We start from the raw sequence: 21,419 nt of genomic DNA, 5'->3' as shown, positions 1-21,419 counted from the left end.
TTTCCGATAACTGAACCCATTCTCACCGAAAAGACCACCAGACGAAGATGCTCCAAAAGCAGTTGAGCCGCCAGTATTTCCGAACAGTCCGCCGCCTGTCTTTTGTTGACTGAAAGCAGATGTCGCTGTGCCAAATGACGAGGTCCCACCGAATCCGGTAGACCCAGAATTAGCGGTGGAACCGAACAGTCCGCCACCCTTGTTTGCAGTCGGTGTTCCAAACAATCCCCCGCTGCTAGTTTGATTATTCGAAGAAAAACCACTGAAACCTGATGAACAAAAGTATCATCATTTTTCAATGCTACAGCTGGGTTGCTATTAAGCATAGACCTAGCCTCAATAACACCACATATTTTACAATTAAAGATTATAGGCTATTCGTATTGAAATGAACCTGAATATTTTCGGTTGACTTTTGACACTCATCACGGGTAGTCATCAGCAACTAGTAATGAATTAAAGAGAACATTTATCAACAGTCGTATCACCAAATATGTTATCATCGGCATCGATTATTCCAATTTTCGTGTGGTAGGTTTCATCATATTTGGTGATAAAGATTGTTGATATATATACATGTTCTTTTCAGTCCTGTACTAGTTGCTGATGAATACCCCTGACGAGTGCCGAAAATATTCTGATCTATTTCAACGTGAATAATCTTGTTCAGTTTTATATTGAAGTTCTGTATCTCCAAGACTCTCACAAAGTATTTCGTACATAGTTATGGGTCATATTGGATTTACGATTTTGTGATAGGCTAATGTTGTTGCATTCAAATGAAGCATTTGAGTTGAACATAAAGTGTAGGCCTACCACAATAGAAGAAGTTGCTGCTACTGCTAGTTGTTGTACGAGTTCCAACTTGTAAATATCCGGGCATAATTCCCTATGAATATATTATTGAATAGTATAGTGCAATTCTATACGGGACCACCAACAGTCTCAGTAAAAGTAATACTACCACATACCACTCACTTAGGATATAGCATGTGTGCAAGAATTGCATAACAGAGTGTGACCACAAAAACAAACCAACAAGCTTATACGAATACCATTGAAAATAGCCATGTACCAAACATCAAGAGTTGTCTAGGAATTGTACAAATTACCATTAATAACACTTGATAACTTCAGCTCTCAAGTATATGCATCGGATTTATATAGAACGCACACTTGCCATCTCGACAAATACTGGTTCCAACAAATTTAGATGTTGATAGGGGATTGTTGGCTATAAAGATTACGGAGATAGAAAGTAACTAGATTACGGTACTACGGTATGATTTTTTCTCAAAAACGGAGCGAAATTTCACGGAAGATTAGAATCTTCCACGAAGATTATGTTGCAACATACTTTTTGTGGCTCCAAACGCTGGGGTGCTTGACCCAAACAATCCTGATGATGTCCCAGAATTGGTCTTGTTGCCAAATAACCCTCCAGATTGGGTAGTGCTTCCAAAAGTAGAGCCAGAATTGCCGAATCCTATGTCAAAAAGCAAGGCATTGAGATCGCTATCATTAGTAAATCTCGAATACCATGTTCCAAGTAAATAAATATTCAATGTCGATGAATTGGCCTGCGATTTGATGCTCAATTCACAAATTTCCTTAGCCGATGGAGGGTACACCATCATTTCTGTGACTATAATAGCCTCACCGGTGTACACATCCTAATGAATCGACACTCAGGCGGGTCAAATATTATAGCAATTACCATATAAATCAGTGGCATTTGGCGATTTCGAAGTTAAAAAAATATGGTATCCAACAGCACATAGTATACTCTGATTCTACATAAGGAAATAAAAGTGAAGCTTACCTCCAAAGCCAGATGAGCCAAAGCCCGTTTTTTGGTTTGAACCGAACATTTCTGGAAGTTTCACACGATTCAACTGATGTGAGAATATTCAGAGTTGCATAAATGTTTCTCCTTGATATATCCTTGCCCTGGTGCTGAGGCTTTGTTGTTAGTTAATTTGGTATCAACAAAATGAGAAGTATAACACTGTCAATAAAAATGAATGCAATCATCTGCTAAGGTGTGTTTAGTTTACTATGTTCAAGCTCCCGAGGTAGGGATGCTGTCTAAAAGACTCTTTGTTACCAGAACACAGTCCATATATGACATATCACCAGCTTGACAATGTACTTTAGGCCTATTTAAATGATAGGGCAAGAATAGGCGCACATGAGCTTGACCAGCATTGGACAGAGGTTTGCAAAACATGGGATAGCATCATCATAAATAATATCGTAGAAGATGATTATTGTGTATAACGTTTATGTTATTGAACAACACAAAAAATAATGGGATGAACAAATACCGTAGTTCATTGATGCATTAGCAGTTATTTTAAAAGCTGTATGTGATACTTGCAAGAAAACATTCATTTCATGAATAACAATATTTCCATGGTGTATTATTGGTAGACTAGACTTGCACTGCAGACTAGAATGTTGTTTAGTTGCCTTGTTCAAACACGGTATTGCAATTGACTTAGTAGGACAAGTTACACATCTTTATACACCATAGTGGCATAGTGTGATCATTGATCTTCAATTACAAATCTTTACATACATAGTCTACAAGAGACAGTGAGACAAGCAAGACTGACATCTACGGCTATCCTGGCTGTGTCCTTTAACGTAGAAAAACAGATTGGATCCATATTTCTGGGCTGCAGATTCTATTCATCTGCACTGCAACATGGGACATCGTACAGGATACTGTGTTTGCTAGCAAAGTTACAAAAGTCTATTAATTTACCAAAATTGGGGGTCCCCAATCAATACGTTATGCTAGAGGGCTTGGGCTCGTTAAGTAACAGAGTCATATACATAGTCATATGCATACTGACAAACATAATACAAAAACGATACCGTCGTAATCATCCCGTTCAAGCCTCGCCTGCCGCGCAGCAGCGATCACATTCAACACATTTAACTGATCGCGGAGAAGCATATCCCCGGTTATTTACCCCGGACGTCTAAGTTAACACCGGATCAGACTCGGCCACACCGGTTTGTACCACTGAGTACTGCAATTTCGACTTTGACCGGTTCAACCAAGATTACTGGATACTGGTGCAATCGTCAATTCCGTCAGGCCCGCAACTTCTGTGGTACCAATTTATAAATTGTAGACACTGACCAGATAAACTTGGCATCACGACCGCGACAGCCATTGTAACTAAAGTTAGCATTGCGACATCTAGCGCGGTAAAATCCGAATCACATTTTGCTAACTTTTCAATCTGATCCAGTGGTTCCCAACCTTTTTCCAACCCCGAACCATTTCGAGGTTTTATGCAGTGCTCGCGTATCCACTACATAAGTTACGCGCGCCGAAAGCGGTCAAAAAATGTTTCCACCATGTTGAGCTGCCGAAGGCACCGAAACAGAAAATAAACTGCCCATTTCAAGGCGTAGTATATGCTTTCTGTGGTGGATCCATTTGGAATTTCTGTGTCAAATATATTAAAACGGAATTTGGTAAGGTACGAATCACAATGCTTTACGACTAGATCTCTTCCCCGTAGGCCAGGGGTGTCAAACATACGGCCCGCCAGACCATTTCATCCGACCCTCGAGGCTATTCTGAGCAAATTGAAAAATGATTGTATAATCCAGCATATTTCCAACAGAAGTTGAGATTATTACAACCATATATCAGCACTGTTGAGTTCTAACCCAAGTAACCATCAGGAACAAAGTCGGTTACATTAACATTATTCTCAGATGGTAAATAAGTGCAAAAATGAGTTCAGAGTTTTCTGGAAAATGGAACAAATATTAGTATTTACAGAAGCGGAAATGACAATGCGAACCCGTTGTAGAATAGGCTACGTGGAGGTACTCGAGTAATATAATTCATACATACTTGGATGCACTTCTGTTTACCTTAGTCTGGCCCAAGAGGCCCCAGCGCCGGTCTTCGGAGAAACTCGAATGGTGAATTGGTCAGTTAATGAACAAATTTCAAACGCCCGCGTATGTCTCACCACGAATACGTAGAGCCAACGAGGCATCATCAATGCAGTGGCAGTATAGAAGTATTCCTACTTATATCGTCGTTAGAGTCGCTGTTTTAGTGGTTATATCTGCATTCAATCGGCCAATCATCGAATGTTAATCAATTCCAGTGTTTGCAAATAGCGGTGTGGCTCGAATAGAGCCCACATGATCTGTGATATATTGTATCGCAATCTTGTGATGTTTTGAAACGATGAAAATATTAATAAACCTGATTGACTGATTCACTGACTGATAAATACTATTTTGCATAGCATTGATATTAAAGCATTCCATTGGAAAACAGGGGTGTGGATTTGGAGGTATCATATTGGAGTCATGTGAATGATAGCCTACGCCCCGCGAGCGATCAAAACGTTTGAATCCAGCCCGCGACTCAGGTTGCGGTTGACACCTCTGCCGTGGGCCGTCGTTAGTGGGATTGCCCTACCCACGACGACGACGGCTTCAAAAAATTTAAAATCAACCCCACCTGAACTAAAAACTCACTTAAAAGTCGAAAAAAAGAATCTACTCGCGTACCACCTAGAGGACATTCGCGTACTACTATAGTGGCACGCGTACCACAGGTTGGGAACCACTGATCTAATCAAACCAGAATGATCCAGAATTTAATATTTTAATTGACGATCCACCGTAGTTCAGTTATTTTGCATTAGATTTTAGCGTATCAGAAAAGTAATTTTCGCATTTTACCAACTGACTGAACAATTATAGTTATATAAAATATAATATATTTTTAGGATTGCGAAGCACGCTCCGAAAAAAATCAAACGATTCAGAAACAAAATTTTGGAATATCAGAAAAACAGTAAATTTATGTTGTACCAAACTCGATGGTGACCCGACAACATCATTCACCTTTAAAGCAGTGCTTTTCAACCGTTTTGAGCTCCATTCGCACTTTGTTTTTGTAAAATATGAATTTCTTTCGCACAAACTAACCGAAAATTGTTACACAAATAAAGATGAAGATACTTAACAACATTTTTTGCTCTTTTTGATTTCAACTATTTCACTAAAACCCTTCTCGGCCAAGCAAGTTGTTGAGTTTTGTACAAGAACGTCTGCATAGTGCTTGGATGGCCAGGTCTTAAAATCTGTTCTGCACTCCTATCCAAAATACAGCTTATTGTTCGCGAGGGAAAAATGCTTGCTGGGAGAAATCGTTTTTGAGAGCTGACACAAAAAGATCCGGGAGGCTCCACTCTGTCGAAAGCAATGTTCCCTCTAATTTTTGACGAGTCTGTGCACACTCACAAACTCACTGCGCATAGCCTTGGACAGCAGTATGCGTAACGACTAAAAAAAAGGTCATCACTTTGGATTATTTGTGTGCAACTTCGATTTTCTGTGCAGCGCATAGACCGTGTCAGAGCTGCGCATTTGCGATACTATGTGTTCTGCTCTTTAGCTTAATCTAGGGATACCATATTTCAGCGACCCAAATTCCGGACTCTCTTTAGCGCCCACTAGTGGATTTTAAAAAGAGTTAGGACGTCACACTAGCAAAGCTTTGCTCATACCAGAGGTGGTCACGATCCCGTTCAGGAGTATGTGGCTGTGTGTTGTCTAGCTGGAACCGATGGCACATGTTTTCAGCCCCTCCCCGCCCAAATAAACATTTATTTTGAGCTCACACTATAGGGTAATCGATACAACTTCTGGGGGGGTCTTGCTATATGAATCTGGTTTCTATATGCATCTGGTCGTTCAATTATTTGAATGAATTCTGTCAATAATATTGGTCATTCCATATATTACTATATAGTTACTACTCTCCGTCCACATGATCAGATTTAGCTGTAGAGCTGGTGGAGGATATGATGAGTTCGAAAATACAGGGAAAGTAGGCTAATCGCACGTCGTTAAGTCATGTTCATGTCCTACCGATAAGATTGTTTATCAGCCTTATCCGCGGTGTGCTCCACGGAGCTTTATAAACACCCCACATCCAGTGGTTTCCAACCTTTTATGGTCGCGACTCCATCTCCAATTTGAAAATGTTCCGTGGCCCAGATCACAATTTGACGAGCTGAAATTACTAAAAGAAGTCAGCACCTTAGCCCAGACTAACTCACGCGCTATTTTGGAAGCTGATAACGTTCAACTTATTCGCAAACCCCAGAATAAAGGCAAACGACCCCCCCCCCCTCCCCCGTTTGGAACCAGCACTATCTTTGAATAAAGCATTTAAACGGCCTAACGATCTCTAGGAATATACCGTTCTCCTATAATTGCGGTTGCAATTGGGCTTATTCCGGTAAATGAAGGTTGTTTTATTTATATTTTATGGCAGTTTTTGCGAGAGTGGTAGTCTCCATATTGAAATCAATAATTGTGATAGTAAATCGCGCGCAGCGCGAAGAAAAATATCATGCATCAGCATAAATATTCCCAAAAAAGATTGTTTTTATGCAGATTTACGAAAAAATTATGAGCCCACCTCAAAATTCCGGACATTTGGCATATTTTAGAAATTCCTCCCGGACGCTAGTTTGAACAGTGAAATTCCGGACATGTCCGAGAAATTCAAGACGTATGGTAACCCCAGCGTAATCTAACTTCAGAATTCATAACAGTTTAATAACGGTAAAGCAGCTTTTCAAACTAACACCAAAATCTGAGTTTTTGTGGCATCTCGCGACCCGAGCCTCAACCATGAAAAGGAATTCATTTTTAATATTACAGTATAGTATGCTACGATTTTACGGACATGTATGATTTATGACATACAGAGCGCGCACACCACAATTCTACCCAACACTGCTCTATAAAACATGTCTGTCGCACGCGATTTCAATTAAGTTGAATTAAATTCCTCTGCGTGTCGAAGTTGTTCTACTGTATGTTTGAAGAGCTTCTTGGAGGTACAGAACTTCAATATACAATTGAATAGTATATTCATATTGAAATGAACCCGAATATTTTCGGCTGACACTCGTCAGGGGTAATCGTCAGCAACTAGTAGAGAAATGGAAAGAACATCATCATCATCATTGGTTTATTAGCAATTTTATCAGCTCAATACACCACAAAAATGCGATACAATGAAAATACAGGAAGATGTCGAAGCGACAGGGAGTAGTCTATGGAATCTGACACTCACCTTGGCCTAGGCGATGTAAAGAGGAGGCATGCACACTGAATGAAAGTAAAGAAGATAGTATAGAAAAAGAATGCGACAAGAAATAGGGCGGCATGTCATGGGAAGCGAGATCGATAGGTCAGTCGTGGTCCGGTAATCTTGAGGATGGACTGTATTTATTTAGTAGTAATTGCTTGTATTTCGACTTGAATGTGGACATGCTCGTCGACTGTCGGATGGCCGGCGGGATACTGTTCCACACATCAGGTCCGGCATATTTGATGGAGCGATGATCTTTTCGGTCGATCATATGATATTTGGACGACGTGGACGCGCGTGTGTTGTAGGCCTACTTGTGCGCTTTTGATTCAGAGGTAAAAATGTCATTGAAATATTCGGGGCAACGACCGCAGTGAAACTGATACATAAACTTGGCGATTTCTAGTTTCCGCATATCTTCTATGTTTGGGACGCCAAATCTCTTCAGCAGCGACTTATTGGATGGGCAGCCAGGCCCCTTCGGGGCCCTAGCTATGATTAGGAGTACTTTATGCTGTAGTTTCTGCAGTGGTTTGAGTGCAGTTTTACTGGCAGCCCCCCAACAGAGGATGCCATAATGTAAATTCGATTGGATTAAGGATTTAAAGAGTATCAGAAGAACCCATGCTGGCATGAAGCGCCCAAGGCTGTAGAACAGGCCGCACTTCGGTGATAATTTAGTTTCTAGGGATTGAATATGACTCTTCCAGGACATGTTCGAGTCCAGTAAAACTCCGAGATATTTGGCATTATCTGTGTTTGAAACGGGCTGATCAGCGATATTAACGTTTAGGTTATTTTTTGAATTTACTGTCAGCAATTGCGATTTCGAGGCGTTTATGCAAAGGTTGTTCTGGGCCGTCCACTCATGGACTTTGGACATTTGGTCACCAGTCAGGGCATCCAGCTCTGCCGTCGAAGATGCGGAAGAGAGGAGGTGAGTATCATCAGCGAACAGTGTGGTGTTCAATGAGGAGGTTTCAAAAATGTCGTTGACATATAAGGTGAAAAGGACCGGTCCAAGTACTGAGCCCTGGGGCACACCACAGGTCACCGGGTGAGGAGAGGACAAGTTGTCTGAGATCGCAACCATTTGTTGGCGTCCAGTGAGGTAACTTTTCATGAGCTCAAGTTGTGGGCCCCGAAGTCCGTAACGCGCCAATTTCGAGATGAGAATTTTATGATCTACGCAGTCAAACGCTTTTTTTTAGGTCGAGAGAAATGCTACATCCCATATTTCGCTTCTCTGAGATATCATAGTACTGTTCGGCCACTGTTAGGAGGGCATGAGCGGTTTGGTGTTTGTTTCGGAAGCCAAATTGTTGAGGGGAAATGACAGACATTTTGGCGAGGAATGAGGACAGGCGGGAGAGGAGCAACTTTTCGAATACAATCCCGATGCATGGGAGAACGGATATCGGACGGTAGTTGGTGACATTAGTTCTATCCCCAGCTTTGTGTACAGGGACTACTCTGGCTTTTTTCAGATAGCTTGGGTAGACTCCATTTTCTATCATGAAGTTGAAAAAATGGGCCATATATTGACCGATATGCAGGCTTATCATTTTTAAAAACCACGATGGGATTTGGTCATAGCCGTTGGCCTTGTGCGATTTCAGTTTGTGGATGGCTACTTCTACTTCGTATTTGGTCGTAGGTTCAAGCACAATTGACTGGGATATCGATATCACCTCTGACCTGGCCGACACAGGTTTTGTAATAGAAGAAGCAATATTTGGGCCTACGTTACAAAAATATTCATTGAACTGATTCGCGATGGCCGCCGGGTCTGAAAGTTTGTTTCCGGTATCCGAATTCACAACATTGTATAGCAACAATCGTATCAATCGTATTGGTGACGTCATATTTTGTGATACGATTGTTGATATACAATGTTCTTTCCATTTCTCTACTAGTTGCTGACGATTACCCCTGACGAGTGTCAGCCGAAAATATTCGGGTTCATTTCAATATGAATATACTATTCTACTGTATGTTTCTACTCAGATTGCAAGAACGAGACTATTCCGTGCCGACAACGGAGCATATCCAGCATCGGTCATTTTTGGTCAAGGTTTTGTCGCCGCGTATGTTTTTGGCACAGCATTTTATCATCGGTTTGATGGCCAAAACTTTACGTCTCCACTCTTCATGCACCCCGGCGCAGAAAGGGGTTGGCCTCGAAATGAATGAGTCACATAGGCCTGGACGCGCTCGTTGCACAGCCCTACACTAGTTAATCCCAACGGTCTTCGAACATGTTTTCCAGAAAACCAGTCTCAGACAAATCGCATCATGAATTCTCATGATGAACCCATATTTTCAGCGTGTCTTCGCTTATTGGTTACAGTACCCAAAACGTGACTTTGGATGTGCAAAAACTATCGCAGGATTTTTTGCAATAAATTGAACAAATATCACATATACATATTAACAGACAGCTCACTGGCACAGTCTTGACCAAAAATTATACCCTTTGCGGCCCATACTTTGATAAACCTAGAAGGGGTAAAAATTTACGTTACAGTAACTTGCAAATGTGAGTCTGTAATGATGGTATTTACTAGGCCTACTATCCTCGTGTCTGGCGCTAATCGAACAGTTGTTCCGAAAATATGATGATTTGTAACGAAAGAAAGCAGAAAGTCAAGTTGACGCCATTTTCCATCCTGTCCCAGGCCCAGACGGGCTGATTTACTGCAGGAGTCAGCAAACCTCGGCACGCGTGAGATGAGTTTTCATGGCACGCCAAATGATTTGACGCAAACGTGAGTCCAACCGTATTAGTAATAATGAAAGAACGGCAACTTAACATCGTATGGAACCGTTTGGATGCTTTAGTCGAGGAGTGTGCACAGTGCAGTCAGCGCGAGCTTGACTTTTATATGGATTTGCATTTCGGCGCTTGACATTTTCACGCTAAGGAAAACAAGACATCGACGTTACGTTTCGGGCAACATGCGACTCCGTATACAGTGTCTGCTCTGCGAAATGATCGGCGTCAATAAAACCTTGAAAAAATAACCGCCGCAAGTTGGCCAAAACGTTCGACATTGACATGTCAACTGTCCGAAATAACCAGCGCCGAATAGTCCAGCCCCTTACGTATCGAATGAGACCCACCGAGGCAAATAATGAGCCCTATCTGAATGCGGATTTGGAATCGTGCTCATCTCACGAAAGTAGATGTTATTTTAGTTTCGTCTGATACGTGTAAGCCAGTGGTTCCCAACGTGGGCGATATCGGCCCCCAGGGGGCGATTTGTCGGTCCAGGGGGGCGAAAATAGCCAAGGAGGCGATAGGGGGGCGAAAATGGACGAAGGGGCGATAGGGGGGCGATGGCGCGTTGAAATGGCTATATTGGTGTCCATAACCGTAACTGCCACACCCAAACCCCCAATTGGGATGGGCGGCCAGAGCTCGAAGGGGGCCCACAATTTTTTCGTGAAATAACATTGATTATGTCGAGTATTATTTTGGAAATTTGGGCAACTTTTTCCAAAAATTTTCGCGCTTTGCGCCATTTCGTGGTCACATATTTCTTGCTTATGGAATACCATTCCTCCAAGAAATAATACGCATGAGTTATAGAAATGGGCATCTCGGCGTCAGCAATTATCACACCATGACGCACCAAGACTTATGAAGTTTCAGGCCATGTAACATGCGACTTCGAGAAGTGTGCCAGAACGAGAAAACCTTGGCGGAAAAGTACTGCCTTTATGTTGACCGACTTCGATATATATATACGATATACATATATATTTAATTGTCCATAGGCGCCTAAATGGCTGGCGCCAAATGTTACTGTCCTGGCAATCAGAACCCCACAAAAAATGCCATCTCGCAGAGAAAAATTAATTGCCAGTGCAGAAATACCAATTTTAAATCATGTGCGTCTTTTAGTTTAGTACGTATGGGCGATTTGAATATCTTCTGACATAGCAGACAGGCCACGAAATGTCATTACGTAACAAAGTCATTATACCCACGGGTCCGCCCGAATATCTTCAATTATTATTTACGGGCCCTATATTTTCCAAGACACCTCACTCAGCTTTACCGGTTAATCTGAATACATATGAGCAGAGAGCGGATAAAAATTGACAGCAATATATATGCAATCCCCGATCATAATGACCGATTCAATCATGAATGATAGAAATTTTTCGCGCTTCGCGCGAATTAGGCCCACTAACTAAAGAGTCCAACAATTTGTGCTGAGAAGTAGCGGTAAAGAGGTATCGTGGGACTTGAGTCTGAGGGGTGCAGAAGTTTGCTTTATCACCCTATGGAGGAGGGGGTCAAGACCAACGTATTAGGGGGGGCTGACAAAGTGCTGTTACGGTCATTTTGGAATCAAGTCGGAGAAATCACCTTTTTTGTTAGTCAACTCACCAAAATATAGCTGGAAAAGTGTAATTTCGAGGTTGAGCCGAAAAGTTGACCTTTTTTCTTAGTCAACTCGCCGGTGATTTCAGTCTGTATGCCCATTTTTCGGTTCCCAATATTTGGGGGGCGATTATCGGTGTGGAGTTTGAAAAGGGGGCGATGAGTCGAAAAAGGTTGGGAACCCCTGGTGTAAGCGATTCCAATATACCTGGAGGCTGGAGCAACTATACGACCTTCGCCGCTTTACCGCGGCCTTTGGGGCTTAGTAGACAAACCTAGAGCGAGACCAACCTTAATGTGATATCAAACAAACTTGTATGATACACTGATACGGGGGTGGGCACATTTTTCATCATTAGGACACATCATCGTAACATCATTGACTGGCCTGGCACTGATTGGATATTGCAGCGAACGCAGTTGACTTGGAAACGACCAAAGCAACCACAAAATCATTGCACGACTAAAAATAAATGGTGCAAATAGTATACCTACAGCGATATGTCTAGTACGGTGGCAACCAATAATTTAAAAATCCCTGTCGTAACCTAGGCCGTTGCCTGGTGCAGATAACCGGTTGTGGGACTCCTTGCTTGAAACGCTAAGTATGACAAAATTAAAAGTGTTTGGCACGCCAGTTGGTAATCATTTCACATTTTTTGACATTTTGGCACGCTGCATACAAAAGGTTGCCGGTCCCTGATATACTGTATGTTTGCCACTACACCAGCTTCCAAACTAGGCTTTTCGTTACGTATTAATTATAGTGCGATTAAAGTGCTTGTGAGAGCTACGATTAGTGGTGCGTCGTAAGTTAAACAAGTTTTTACAATTGCGTCGCAACTACAAAAGTTACACCGCCCTTGAATTTTCTATTATTTTTATTCGAAATATTCCACGTCAGAAAAATTAACAATTATTCACGATTTTCATTCGCACTCATCATGATTTTCATTCGCAACATTCGCACTTCCTACGTTCGTTAACACTGTAATTCTTTTCATTCGCACAAGTGCGAACCGTCACACAGGTTTAGAAGCACTGGTATAGTGTGTAGTGAGAAAATTTGTACATCCCCATCAGACATGGGGGGATTACTTCATGAATGTAATCGATTGCGATTACGATTACTTCTGAATCACGCGATTACGATTACGATTACAGCAAAATCCGCGAGTAGTCGATTACGATTACGATTACTTTGGAAAAGTAATCACGATTACTCACGATTACATTTATTTTGCTTCTTAGAAGTTATCTTTGGAAGATAACAATGCGATGAAAAGGCCTCATGAGAGAAGGTCTTGCTTTTTAAATGGGACGTCATGGCATCATTTCCTGTATATGACATATTATACCATTGCATGATTTACAGAAATAGGCATTTCAGTGCCGGCCAATACCGCGCCGCGACACACCAAGACATGCTATCTTGGCCGAAAAAGTGTGTATTATTTGATTGTCCAATGTCCATAGTCGCGCTGGATATGGTGGCGACTCGCGACGAATAGTCTTCTCAATCTCAGCCCCACAATACAAATGCCAACCGGTTCACCCACTGAGGAAAATGATGAACCCCGTGTAGAAATGACAATTGCTGGGTGCGACTCACGAAAGTTTTTCGTTTAGTTTTATCGTCAGCTACGTTAGGGCGACTCCAAGATCGTTTTATTATATAGCAGAAAGGAGGTCAGAATTCCCAACATACAATACAGTTATAGTTGTAAATTACGTGCCTAAATATTCGCGCTTGGCGCGACTTGACAGCAAATACACAGCGAATAATCCATATCGCATCAAATCGTGTTTTCCAGTTCGCCCACCCCTGTGAAAATCCCGGTCGTTAAAGGGGGGTCTGGGGGACTTCACTCGCCAGAAGTTTTATTGATCGCCTAATGGGGGCCAAAGATCACCATTTTTTAGAAGGGGGTAGCGAAATGCTGTTTCGGTAGGCCTACTGATTCTAGCTGCAATCCACGCTAACATGATGTGTAAGTGAATGGCTAAAATGGCAGATCCAAATGTTGAGTATAAAATTGCGAAATAGAAATTGTTGCCCGTTTCAATTAGGGCCGAATGAGAATATGATAAGGTAAACATATAGATTACTTCTGCTTACAATCCACTTATTACAGATATTCCGAGCTGCCGTTATACGAGTAACGGAGAATAACGGCTCGGTTATGATTTTTTTTCAGCAGCCGTTGATTTTTAATGCTTCGATGTAGAAATTGTCATGTTTAATTTGACGAGTAAAAAATTTCAAATCTTTGCTCGGTGTATAGGCCTACGTAAATAGGCCTACCGCTCGCCAACCAGCAACAGTTGAACTGCGTTTACCTAAGCATAACAAAGCATCAATACATAGTGCATACGTTACTATTCGAAACTAGGCAGAGTGGTGATTATTATCCTGTTGCGAGGTAGTGGCGTCTGCAGTGTATTGATAACCTGACATGATGCATAGCGGGTGTTCTTACGATCATAGTACTAGGCCTACATGTATATTGAATATGTATTTACTATATGCGGATAATTCGTTACGCAATGAAGAACCAAGCTAATACTTGTGAGTTGTGACGCAATAATGAGCAGAGGCGTTTGACAATCCGACATTTATGCTCTCCAAAACCTGTTTTAAATCGCACTCTTCATTGTTCACGAATGTTCACTTTATGTCATGGGCATTGCACAAATGAAAAGTAATCGTTCTTTCACAAATAAATCGATTACATATGTGAAGTAGTCGATTACGATTACGATTACTTCGGATTTTTTTCGAATGTAATCGATTGCGATTACGATTACTTGGAAATGATGTAATCGTCGTAATCGATTACGATTACTAATCACGATTACCCCATGTCTAATCCCCATATACAGTAGTTGTTGACTCATACACAAGAGCTTTACTTCTATTGTTTTTATCCACATTTTAATCATTCAGGATGGGATATATTATACCATGTTTGAGTGATTCATACATATCAAAAGTACAATAGCTCATTTGGACGACGAATACTCATGTATAATTGGCTAAACTTGAAACTTCGCAGTTTGCACCGCGGAGAGCCCTTGTATTGTTCTGTGCCATCACTGTTCGTTTGAGAAATACCTTGCCTATGAGAGTTTCAATTGTCGAGGCAGAACACCGCCCCAGGCCTATGCACCAAAATTGCGAGTAAAAAATGTTAGGAAAAGTCATTCAGGTGGCCAACTTTTTCGGCCCACACGCCACATGAGATTTTCGAACCATTGCGCGAACCACTTGAATGTTGATGACCTTTTTTAGTTGTCCGATAGGAGCGAACCGGATTAGGTAACGATGGAAACAGGACTTCTATTACTACGCATCAAAATCGATAACAATTATGTCATGAAACTCAGTGTGCACTGTGCAGTTACTTGCATATATTGCGGGTCGCCTTAATATGCTGCTGGGCTCTTAGCAAGGACGGGGTTGTTGGGGTCTTGACCATATTAGGCTAATATCGAAGATTTCGGTTAACATATGCGTCGATCGTTTTGTAAAAAGGTTTCATCGCCGACGATATTTCTGTGAGTGCAGAAACGAAGTCGCTTGTAGGACTACACCTTCTCTCATAATTGCGATTATAGTTTGACTCAATTTCTTTTTAATTTTTATTTTTTAGAGGCGGCACCAATACTAAAAGCACGAAGTGGAGTCAAATAAGTCTTCCTCGAAATATTCCACTCTATGGTCATATACAAAGATGTAGGAAAATGCAACTGGCCCCTGGTTACGCAAATGCGTCGGAACTGATATTTGAGTCAACATCCCAAATTGCGCCGTTAGGCTAATCAAACTTAGGTTAGCTTTGCAAGATCACAGTAAATTAACTGGGTCATTTATATTTTTGACATTATAACTAATTTCGAGAATCACCGCGCGGGCCACTCATAACCTTCTCGCGGGCTACATTTGACCCGAGGGCCACAGGTTGGCAGACCCTCATTGGGATTCGTTGTCTAGTCGCGCACTGCGTGAAAGTTGCACTGTTACGGAGTTTGGTATTGTGACGCAACCATACCGTCTGGGAGCAGGTGAGGAGCAGCGCAAGCTGCAAGGGTATTGACCATTGTTGCGCAACCGATTGATCATGAGCTTTCACATTCTCATTCTTGCTCCTTAGCTGTTCAGACAGCATGGCTGCGTCACAATACCTAACTCCGTTACAATGCAACATTCGAGGCTGATTTTGGGGGCGTTCCGGTGCCATGAGCAGAATAAAATTAATATATTCGCAATCAGTACCGCGGTAAGTTTCGAATTATAGCCGTTTTATCAAATTTAATGCTCGGCAGTCAGTCCACAAATTACCGTCAAATCGCCATTTGCTAAATGGAAATATGACGTAGACCAATTTCACTGAGCCGTGAGATTAGCTCGTGTCCACACCATACAGGACACTATGATCATAGTTTATTGCGGGATTTCGCAAAACGGGGGTCGCAGATCCAGAAATTTCTAGAAGGCGAGATCCAAGTCTTAGCAACCGTTCGCATCGTAATGGAATACATTGTTGATCAACGCGTAGTTTAGCGAAATTAAGAGTCTAAGAGTCAGCGTTAATATACCAAATTCATGGACCTATTTGTCCTGCAAGGAGTCCATGTTACTAAGACTAAACGATCTATATATGTGTATAGCCTGTTTTATTGAAACATCTCATATAAGAGCAAAGACCTAGCTCGAAGACACTGTCTAATTCGCTGCGAAAATAATTCAGACCATCAAATTGATGAATTTTATTAAAGAAATCACAGCTTCGCTGGGAAGGAAACTGTACGCGTGAACGGAATACAGACGCTTCAACAAATCGAAAGCCTCATCAATGACCATGAAATCTTTTAATAATCATTCATTTCTGAAATCCCTCGGGATTTTAGACCTCTTAGCGACGGCCTGATATAAGGGCTGGACTCACATTTTAACCCGTTTAAAGAAAAGTTCAACGCCGTTGCCGCGGCATCATCGACGTGACACGTTCAAAGAAAATTTTCACACCTTTAATAACAGCCGAGATTCGGACAAAGTCTTACTGGCAAGGACCGTTCAGCACGCAAACCGATATGAACTCGCTCAAGGTTACAGGCGATATAGAGAATATTCTCCATTTGTACCCATCTTCTGAACGTTCGTAAACTTCGACAAGGTCCAAAGTGCTAGAGCAACCGCCAACCGCGTATATCTTTCCGGCGTAGGTGCAGGCACAAAATTTTGACCTTTCACTTTGCATGGGGGACACCGCAGTCCAGACATTGGTGGTGGGATCGTAACATTCCGCTGATGAAACTGCGATGTCGATTATCCCGCCAAGAACGTAAACGTTACCTCTCATGGCAGTAGCGGCGGCATGTGCGCGTTTCGTCATCATGGATGCAATTTCAGTCACAGATTCGGCGCTCGGACGGTACTTGTCAGCATCGCTCGGCTTTGAGTTTCCGCCCATGATGTAGATATGACGGGACACTACGAAATCACAAAATCCATCGCCATGCGAAGCGAATGACTTTCTTTCGTCCCACTTGTCATTTTCGATGTTGTACACGTCCAAACATCCGTTTTGCAAAACATATATTTGTTTTTTGTAAGCGAGCAATTCTGACCACATCGACGGCTGCTCTTCCTTTGACGTCAATTGTATCCAAATCTTTTTCGTCACGTCGAAAGTAAATAATTCGACTCCTTGCAGCAGATAAAGAATATGACGATAAACGACAACGCCTTGGAAAGCGCCTGCAGCGATTTTATTGGCGACGAATATTTTCAAATTACCTTTTCCGATATCGACACCCATCAATTTCCCAGTATCAGGGTGATAAACGGCGAGATCAGGCTTGCCTGTTTGAGACTGATGGGCCTCGGGAGAATCTACATAGTCCGCAGGAGAATCTGGCTCTTTTCTCGCTTTTTTCAATTTGTCAGGCGTGTGTTCGGCGTTCAGTGGTCTCTTTGCTGATGCACTCGATGGCTGGCTAACCGCGGCGATACGAGCCGCCACCTTTGGCGTTTCCTGAGTCTTGTCGGATTTCAGAGTCGATGGTGGGTTATAGCCGCCTGGGTTAGCGATAGCGTAGAACGCGACCTTTATCACATCTTTACATTGCTCAAATTCATGAACCATGTCGTCAGCGCTGACGACACTTGCAAGAAATCGAGCTCCATAATCTCCAACTTCATAGACGCGAGAAGATCGGGGGAAAACTGCATCCTCCTTCCCACGTCGTGATGTGGCCATTTCTGAGCTACGTTCCATTTCAATTTCTCGAACACGTGTTCGGATTTTGACGATCGAAATATTTCAAACACCGCGGCTTTGCTGAGAGCTAGGAATCCTTCCATCAGACACAAATCTTCGAAATTCTCCGCGATACATAGTCTAACCCAGGGGTGGGCAAACTTTTGAGCTCGCGGGCCGCATTCAACATCTGAATCCATTCGCGGGCCGCACTAGATAAAATTGGGACTATAAACCAAAACGCAATATTGGTATTTGATTATATAGTGAGGAGATAATATATATGCTTATTTGCAACAATCCACACATTGCTTTGATGATATCGTACACGCGTCAAAAACAGTGGCGTGATTTCATAGGCTGGTCGGCCTCAATAACCAATTTGTCTAAACTATAGCGATGAAAGTCGGTTGTCCCGATTCTTAGAACAGGATTGAAATTTAAATCTCTGAGCAGCGATCTGACAGCATCATAACCATGTTAGCTTCAAACACGCTTCTACTATGTGTAGATAAAATATAAATACCCTAATTCTACGCATACAGAGAACGAATTTACCTAAGACACGCGAGTAGTGTAATTGCCCGCTGGCGAGAGGTAAAATACCGGAAACCAGAATGTTGCATTTCGGAAGTCAGAAACGGTGCATTTTGAGGTAGCTAGCAGTCGAAAATCGACCTACGGAGCTTCGAAAAAGCGTCATTGTGCGCTTCCCGCGATCGATTTTGAAAACAGGTGTTTTAATGCGAAGTAACCTACATATTCTGCGGAGACAAATGACTATGGTATCCTGTCCACTGAAATCACTACGCGAATTGCTTCCCGTGGAACAGGTTGGACTAGAAGCAATCCGTGAGCGTATACACAAGACACACCGATTACAATCGTTCAGCACCCAACTATCCTATCGAGTGTATCGAATCACTGCTGTAGGAAAGCCATGAATGTGGATATTGTTTCACGTGTGTATGTCACGTATAGATTTTTGAAACAGCCTATCGAGCGCTTGCGTCAACGTGATCATAACTACCTGATTATTGTCGTGTCGCGATTGAGCTTGGGTAAATCCTAGCAGATTTTTGAATATCTGATCTATGACAGATTGCGTGAATTAATTTTCTGTCAAGCGAATCCAAGTGTTATATTGCAAGATATCGTGATGCTGTATTTCAGAATGGTATAATGTGATTATCAGCTAATATTTCACAAACCTAATCGTTTACAATAATCAAGGCTAAAGTTGAAACTGCAGTATCAAGGGGTCAAAAAATTCACAAAATGATTTGAAACTCAACTCAATCAGTGATCTGTTTTACCCGTGTCAAAATTGAGTATTGGAAAATGCTATCGCCATTGCATCCGAAATATCGACATCTTACAAAACCTAACAAGGCCAATTACTGACAGATCGCCATGTGTTATATCCAGTTATACCTTCCCGTCTAACTTAACCGTTGTATGTACGATAAAATAAAAGTTGCGCGAGCATATAGCGTGTGGCCGGTTTTGCATGTCGCGGGTTGGATATTGCTTGATTTCTTTCGTACTATATAACGTTCCCAATGTAAAATTCAGGGTCTACAGATTTATCACAAACACTTCCATCATCGCAAAGACGCAAAAGCGATTGATAAAATGTTCATTACATCCAACATTGTGACTTTGAGATTAACATGTTGTATATTGAGTATACGAGATGCGAATGTCTGACCAATGATAGATTGAGATATATTTTGTCGCAAGTGAATCCATGTATTATAATGTAAGATATCGTAATGCGAGCAAATTCTTTACGGATTACATATTACCCAATTTATTCGCAACACGAGATTCAACGATCCGATCAGTACTCAATTAAAATGATTCAATGTGTACCACATCTTACATTGTAGTGAAGGTCGAATGCACCAACTCACACAAGTCATATTATCGGTACTTGTGACGGGAAGCTAAACAGATACTCATAGCGTCGTTACATCGCAATGTGCATCGGTTCGTATGATCACTATTCGAAGCGTGTGAGATATGACATATGGTGGCTTGAATCGTGCTTGAGTCCATTCGCAGCACCATCCAACACGCTCAATGTAAAATATGGCGAGATACAGCGATTTCACAAAGTTGGGATTATGCTTAAACTAGTTGGGTAAAGTTATTGTTTTATATGTTGAACTAGGAACATCAAAGAAATCGGAATTGTACACCGTAATATGGTGAATCTGGTAATCTGGTGTTTTGTATCACTGTTCACTCGCAGTAATGGAACCAAATATTTTCACAAGATCCAAATCACCGAAAGGTATTTTTCGGTTAATATGAATTTGAGTTGTGATTGAATTACTACCAATTTACCCACACATAGCTAAATTCAGCGATACACAGAAGCAGGGCAGTTTTCAACTTAGTGCGCATATCCAAAATATCACTTATACTCTAATTCATCAATCAACACCTAAAGCACCGACCAACATAAATTATTAATCGCTGTGTTGTTATTTTTTCGATATCGAAAATCATATAACACAATAGGAATTTATTCGATATTACACTTATAATATAATTGAGGTTTTTGTGTGACGTGAGGTTGATTTTGGTCAGATCAAATTCAAGGTCCGTTTTACTCACTCCCATAACGCAAATGCTTATCCCACACTACCATCTTCATATTAAACAGTTATTTACAAGATATCAAAGGTACATAAAAATTTTGGTCGAAATAAATTATTAACTTGATTTTGCATACCACTGATTGATTAATACTTAATTTCGTTACATCCTCTCTACCCAGCGTGCTAAAGTTTTAAAAGACACTTTGATCACCACGAAAGCCAATAGAAATATGTTTGCAACGTTGAGCCTAGTCGGATAGACTTGAGTTATATGTAGAATGCCGAACATCAAATAAATCGTAATATCGACTACTCCAAAATCCGGTTAATGTGTTCTCGATCCACCGACACATACTTTTTCCATTTTATCTACGAAAATAATTAACTTCACAAAATTCGAATCATTAAAAGAACTTGATTTCGTAACACTAATTCGATTAGTTTAGCAACTTGTTGGATCCGCCCCGCGACGTGATTTTGAGCGCTCCGCGGACAGATACCTGATTTGTTTGTTTTGGGGTATCCGTGGTGTTTGTCGACTACGATGGTCATTTACACCAGGCCGATATTATTCTTATTTTCCGTAACTGCCGACTTATACCACGGCCAACCTCTAGGCTTTTGTAAGACACCGCTGACACGGATGTGGTGGCGAGGAGGAGCCTAGGTAAACCTCCAACACTTAGGTATCGAAATTCAGAAGTCGACCTAGGTCGGGGCTCGAACCCGCACCCACTGGTGTTGTAGCCGCGGATTATACCACTGCGCTAACTCGCCACTGACAGATACCTGTCTTGCATGACAATGTGCCCCGCTACACAAATCCGCATGGATTTGCGTGAAACATTTTCGATCATAAACATTAACAAGACGTTCCAATCTTACTTATGCTCACGTACAGTCTTTACTAAGGATTTGTGCGTCTAACATGCAGCCAGAGTTCAAAGAACTTGTCCACAACTTTGATCGACCACAGATGTCTGATTGACTTC

At 41.7% G+C, this 21,419-nt stretch overlaps 1 protein-coding gene across 1 annotated transcript in view; it reads right to left on the bottom strand.

The window, feature by feature from the left end:
* LOC145456533 (nuclear pore complex protein Nup98-Nup96-like) overlaps positions 1 to 21,419 on the bottom strand; it is a 130,693-nt gene that overhangs the window by 81,759 nt on the left and 27,515 nt on the right. Inside the window, exons 2-4 of the mRNA XM_080334671.1 lie at positions 1,823 to 2,008; positions 1,358 to 1,486; positions 27 to 269 (exon numbers count right to left, since the gene is read on the bottom strand). Of these exons, the coding sequence (XP_080190797.1) occupies positions 27 to 269; positions 1,358 to 1,486; positions 1,823 to 1,871 (421 nt within the window). The 5' untranslated portion in view covers positions 1,872 to 2,008. The remainder of the gene's footprint in view (positions 1 to 26; positions 270 to 1,357; positions 1,487 to 1,822; positions 2,009 to 21,419) is intronic.

The sequence above is a fragment of the Botryllus schlosseri genome, chromosome 14, assembly GCF_051294905.1.
Source record: "Botryllus schlosseri isolate E-star chromosome 14, Bs_hap1, whole genome shotgun sequence".
In the NCBI taxonomy this organism is placed as follows: domain Eukaryota; kingdom Metazoa; phylum Chordata; class Ascidiacea; order Stolidobranchia; family Styelidae; genus Botryllus; species Botryllus schlosseri.
Note: the sequence above shows the minus strand (reverse complement) of the source record. Positions and strands in the feature narration are given on the sequence as shown.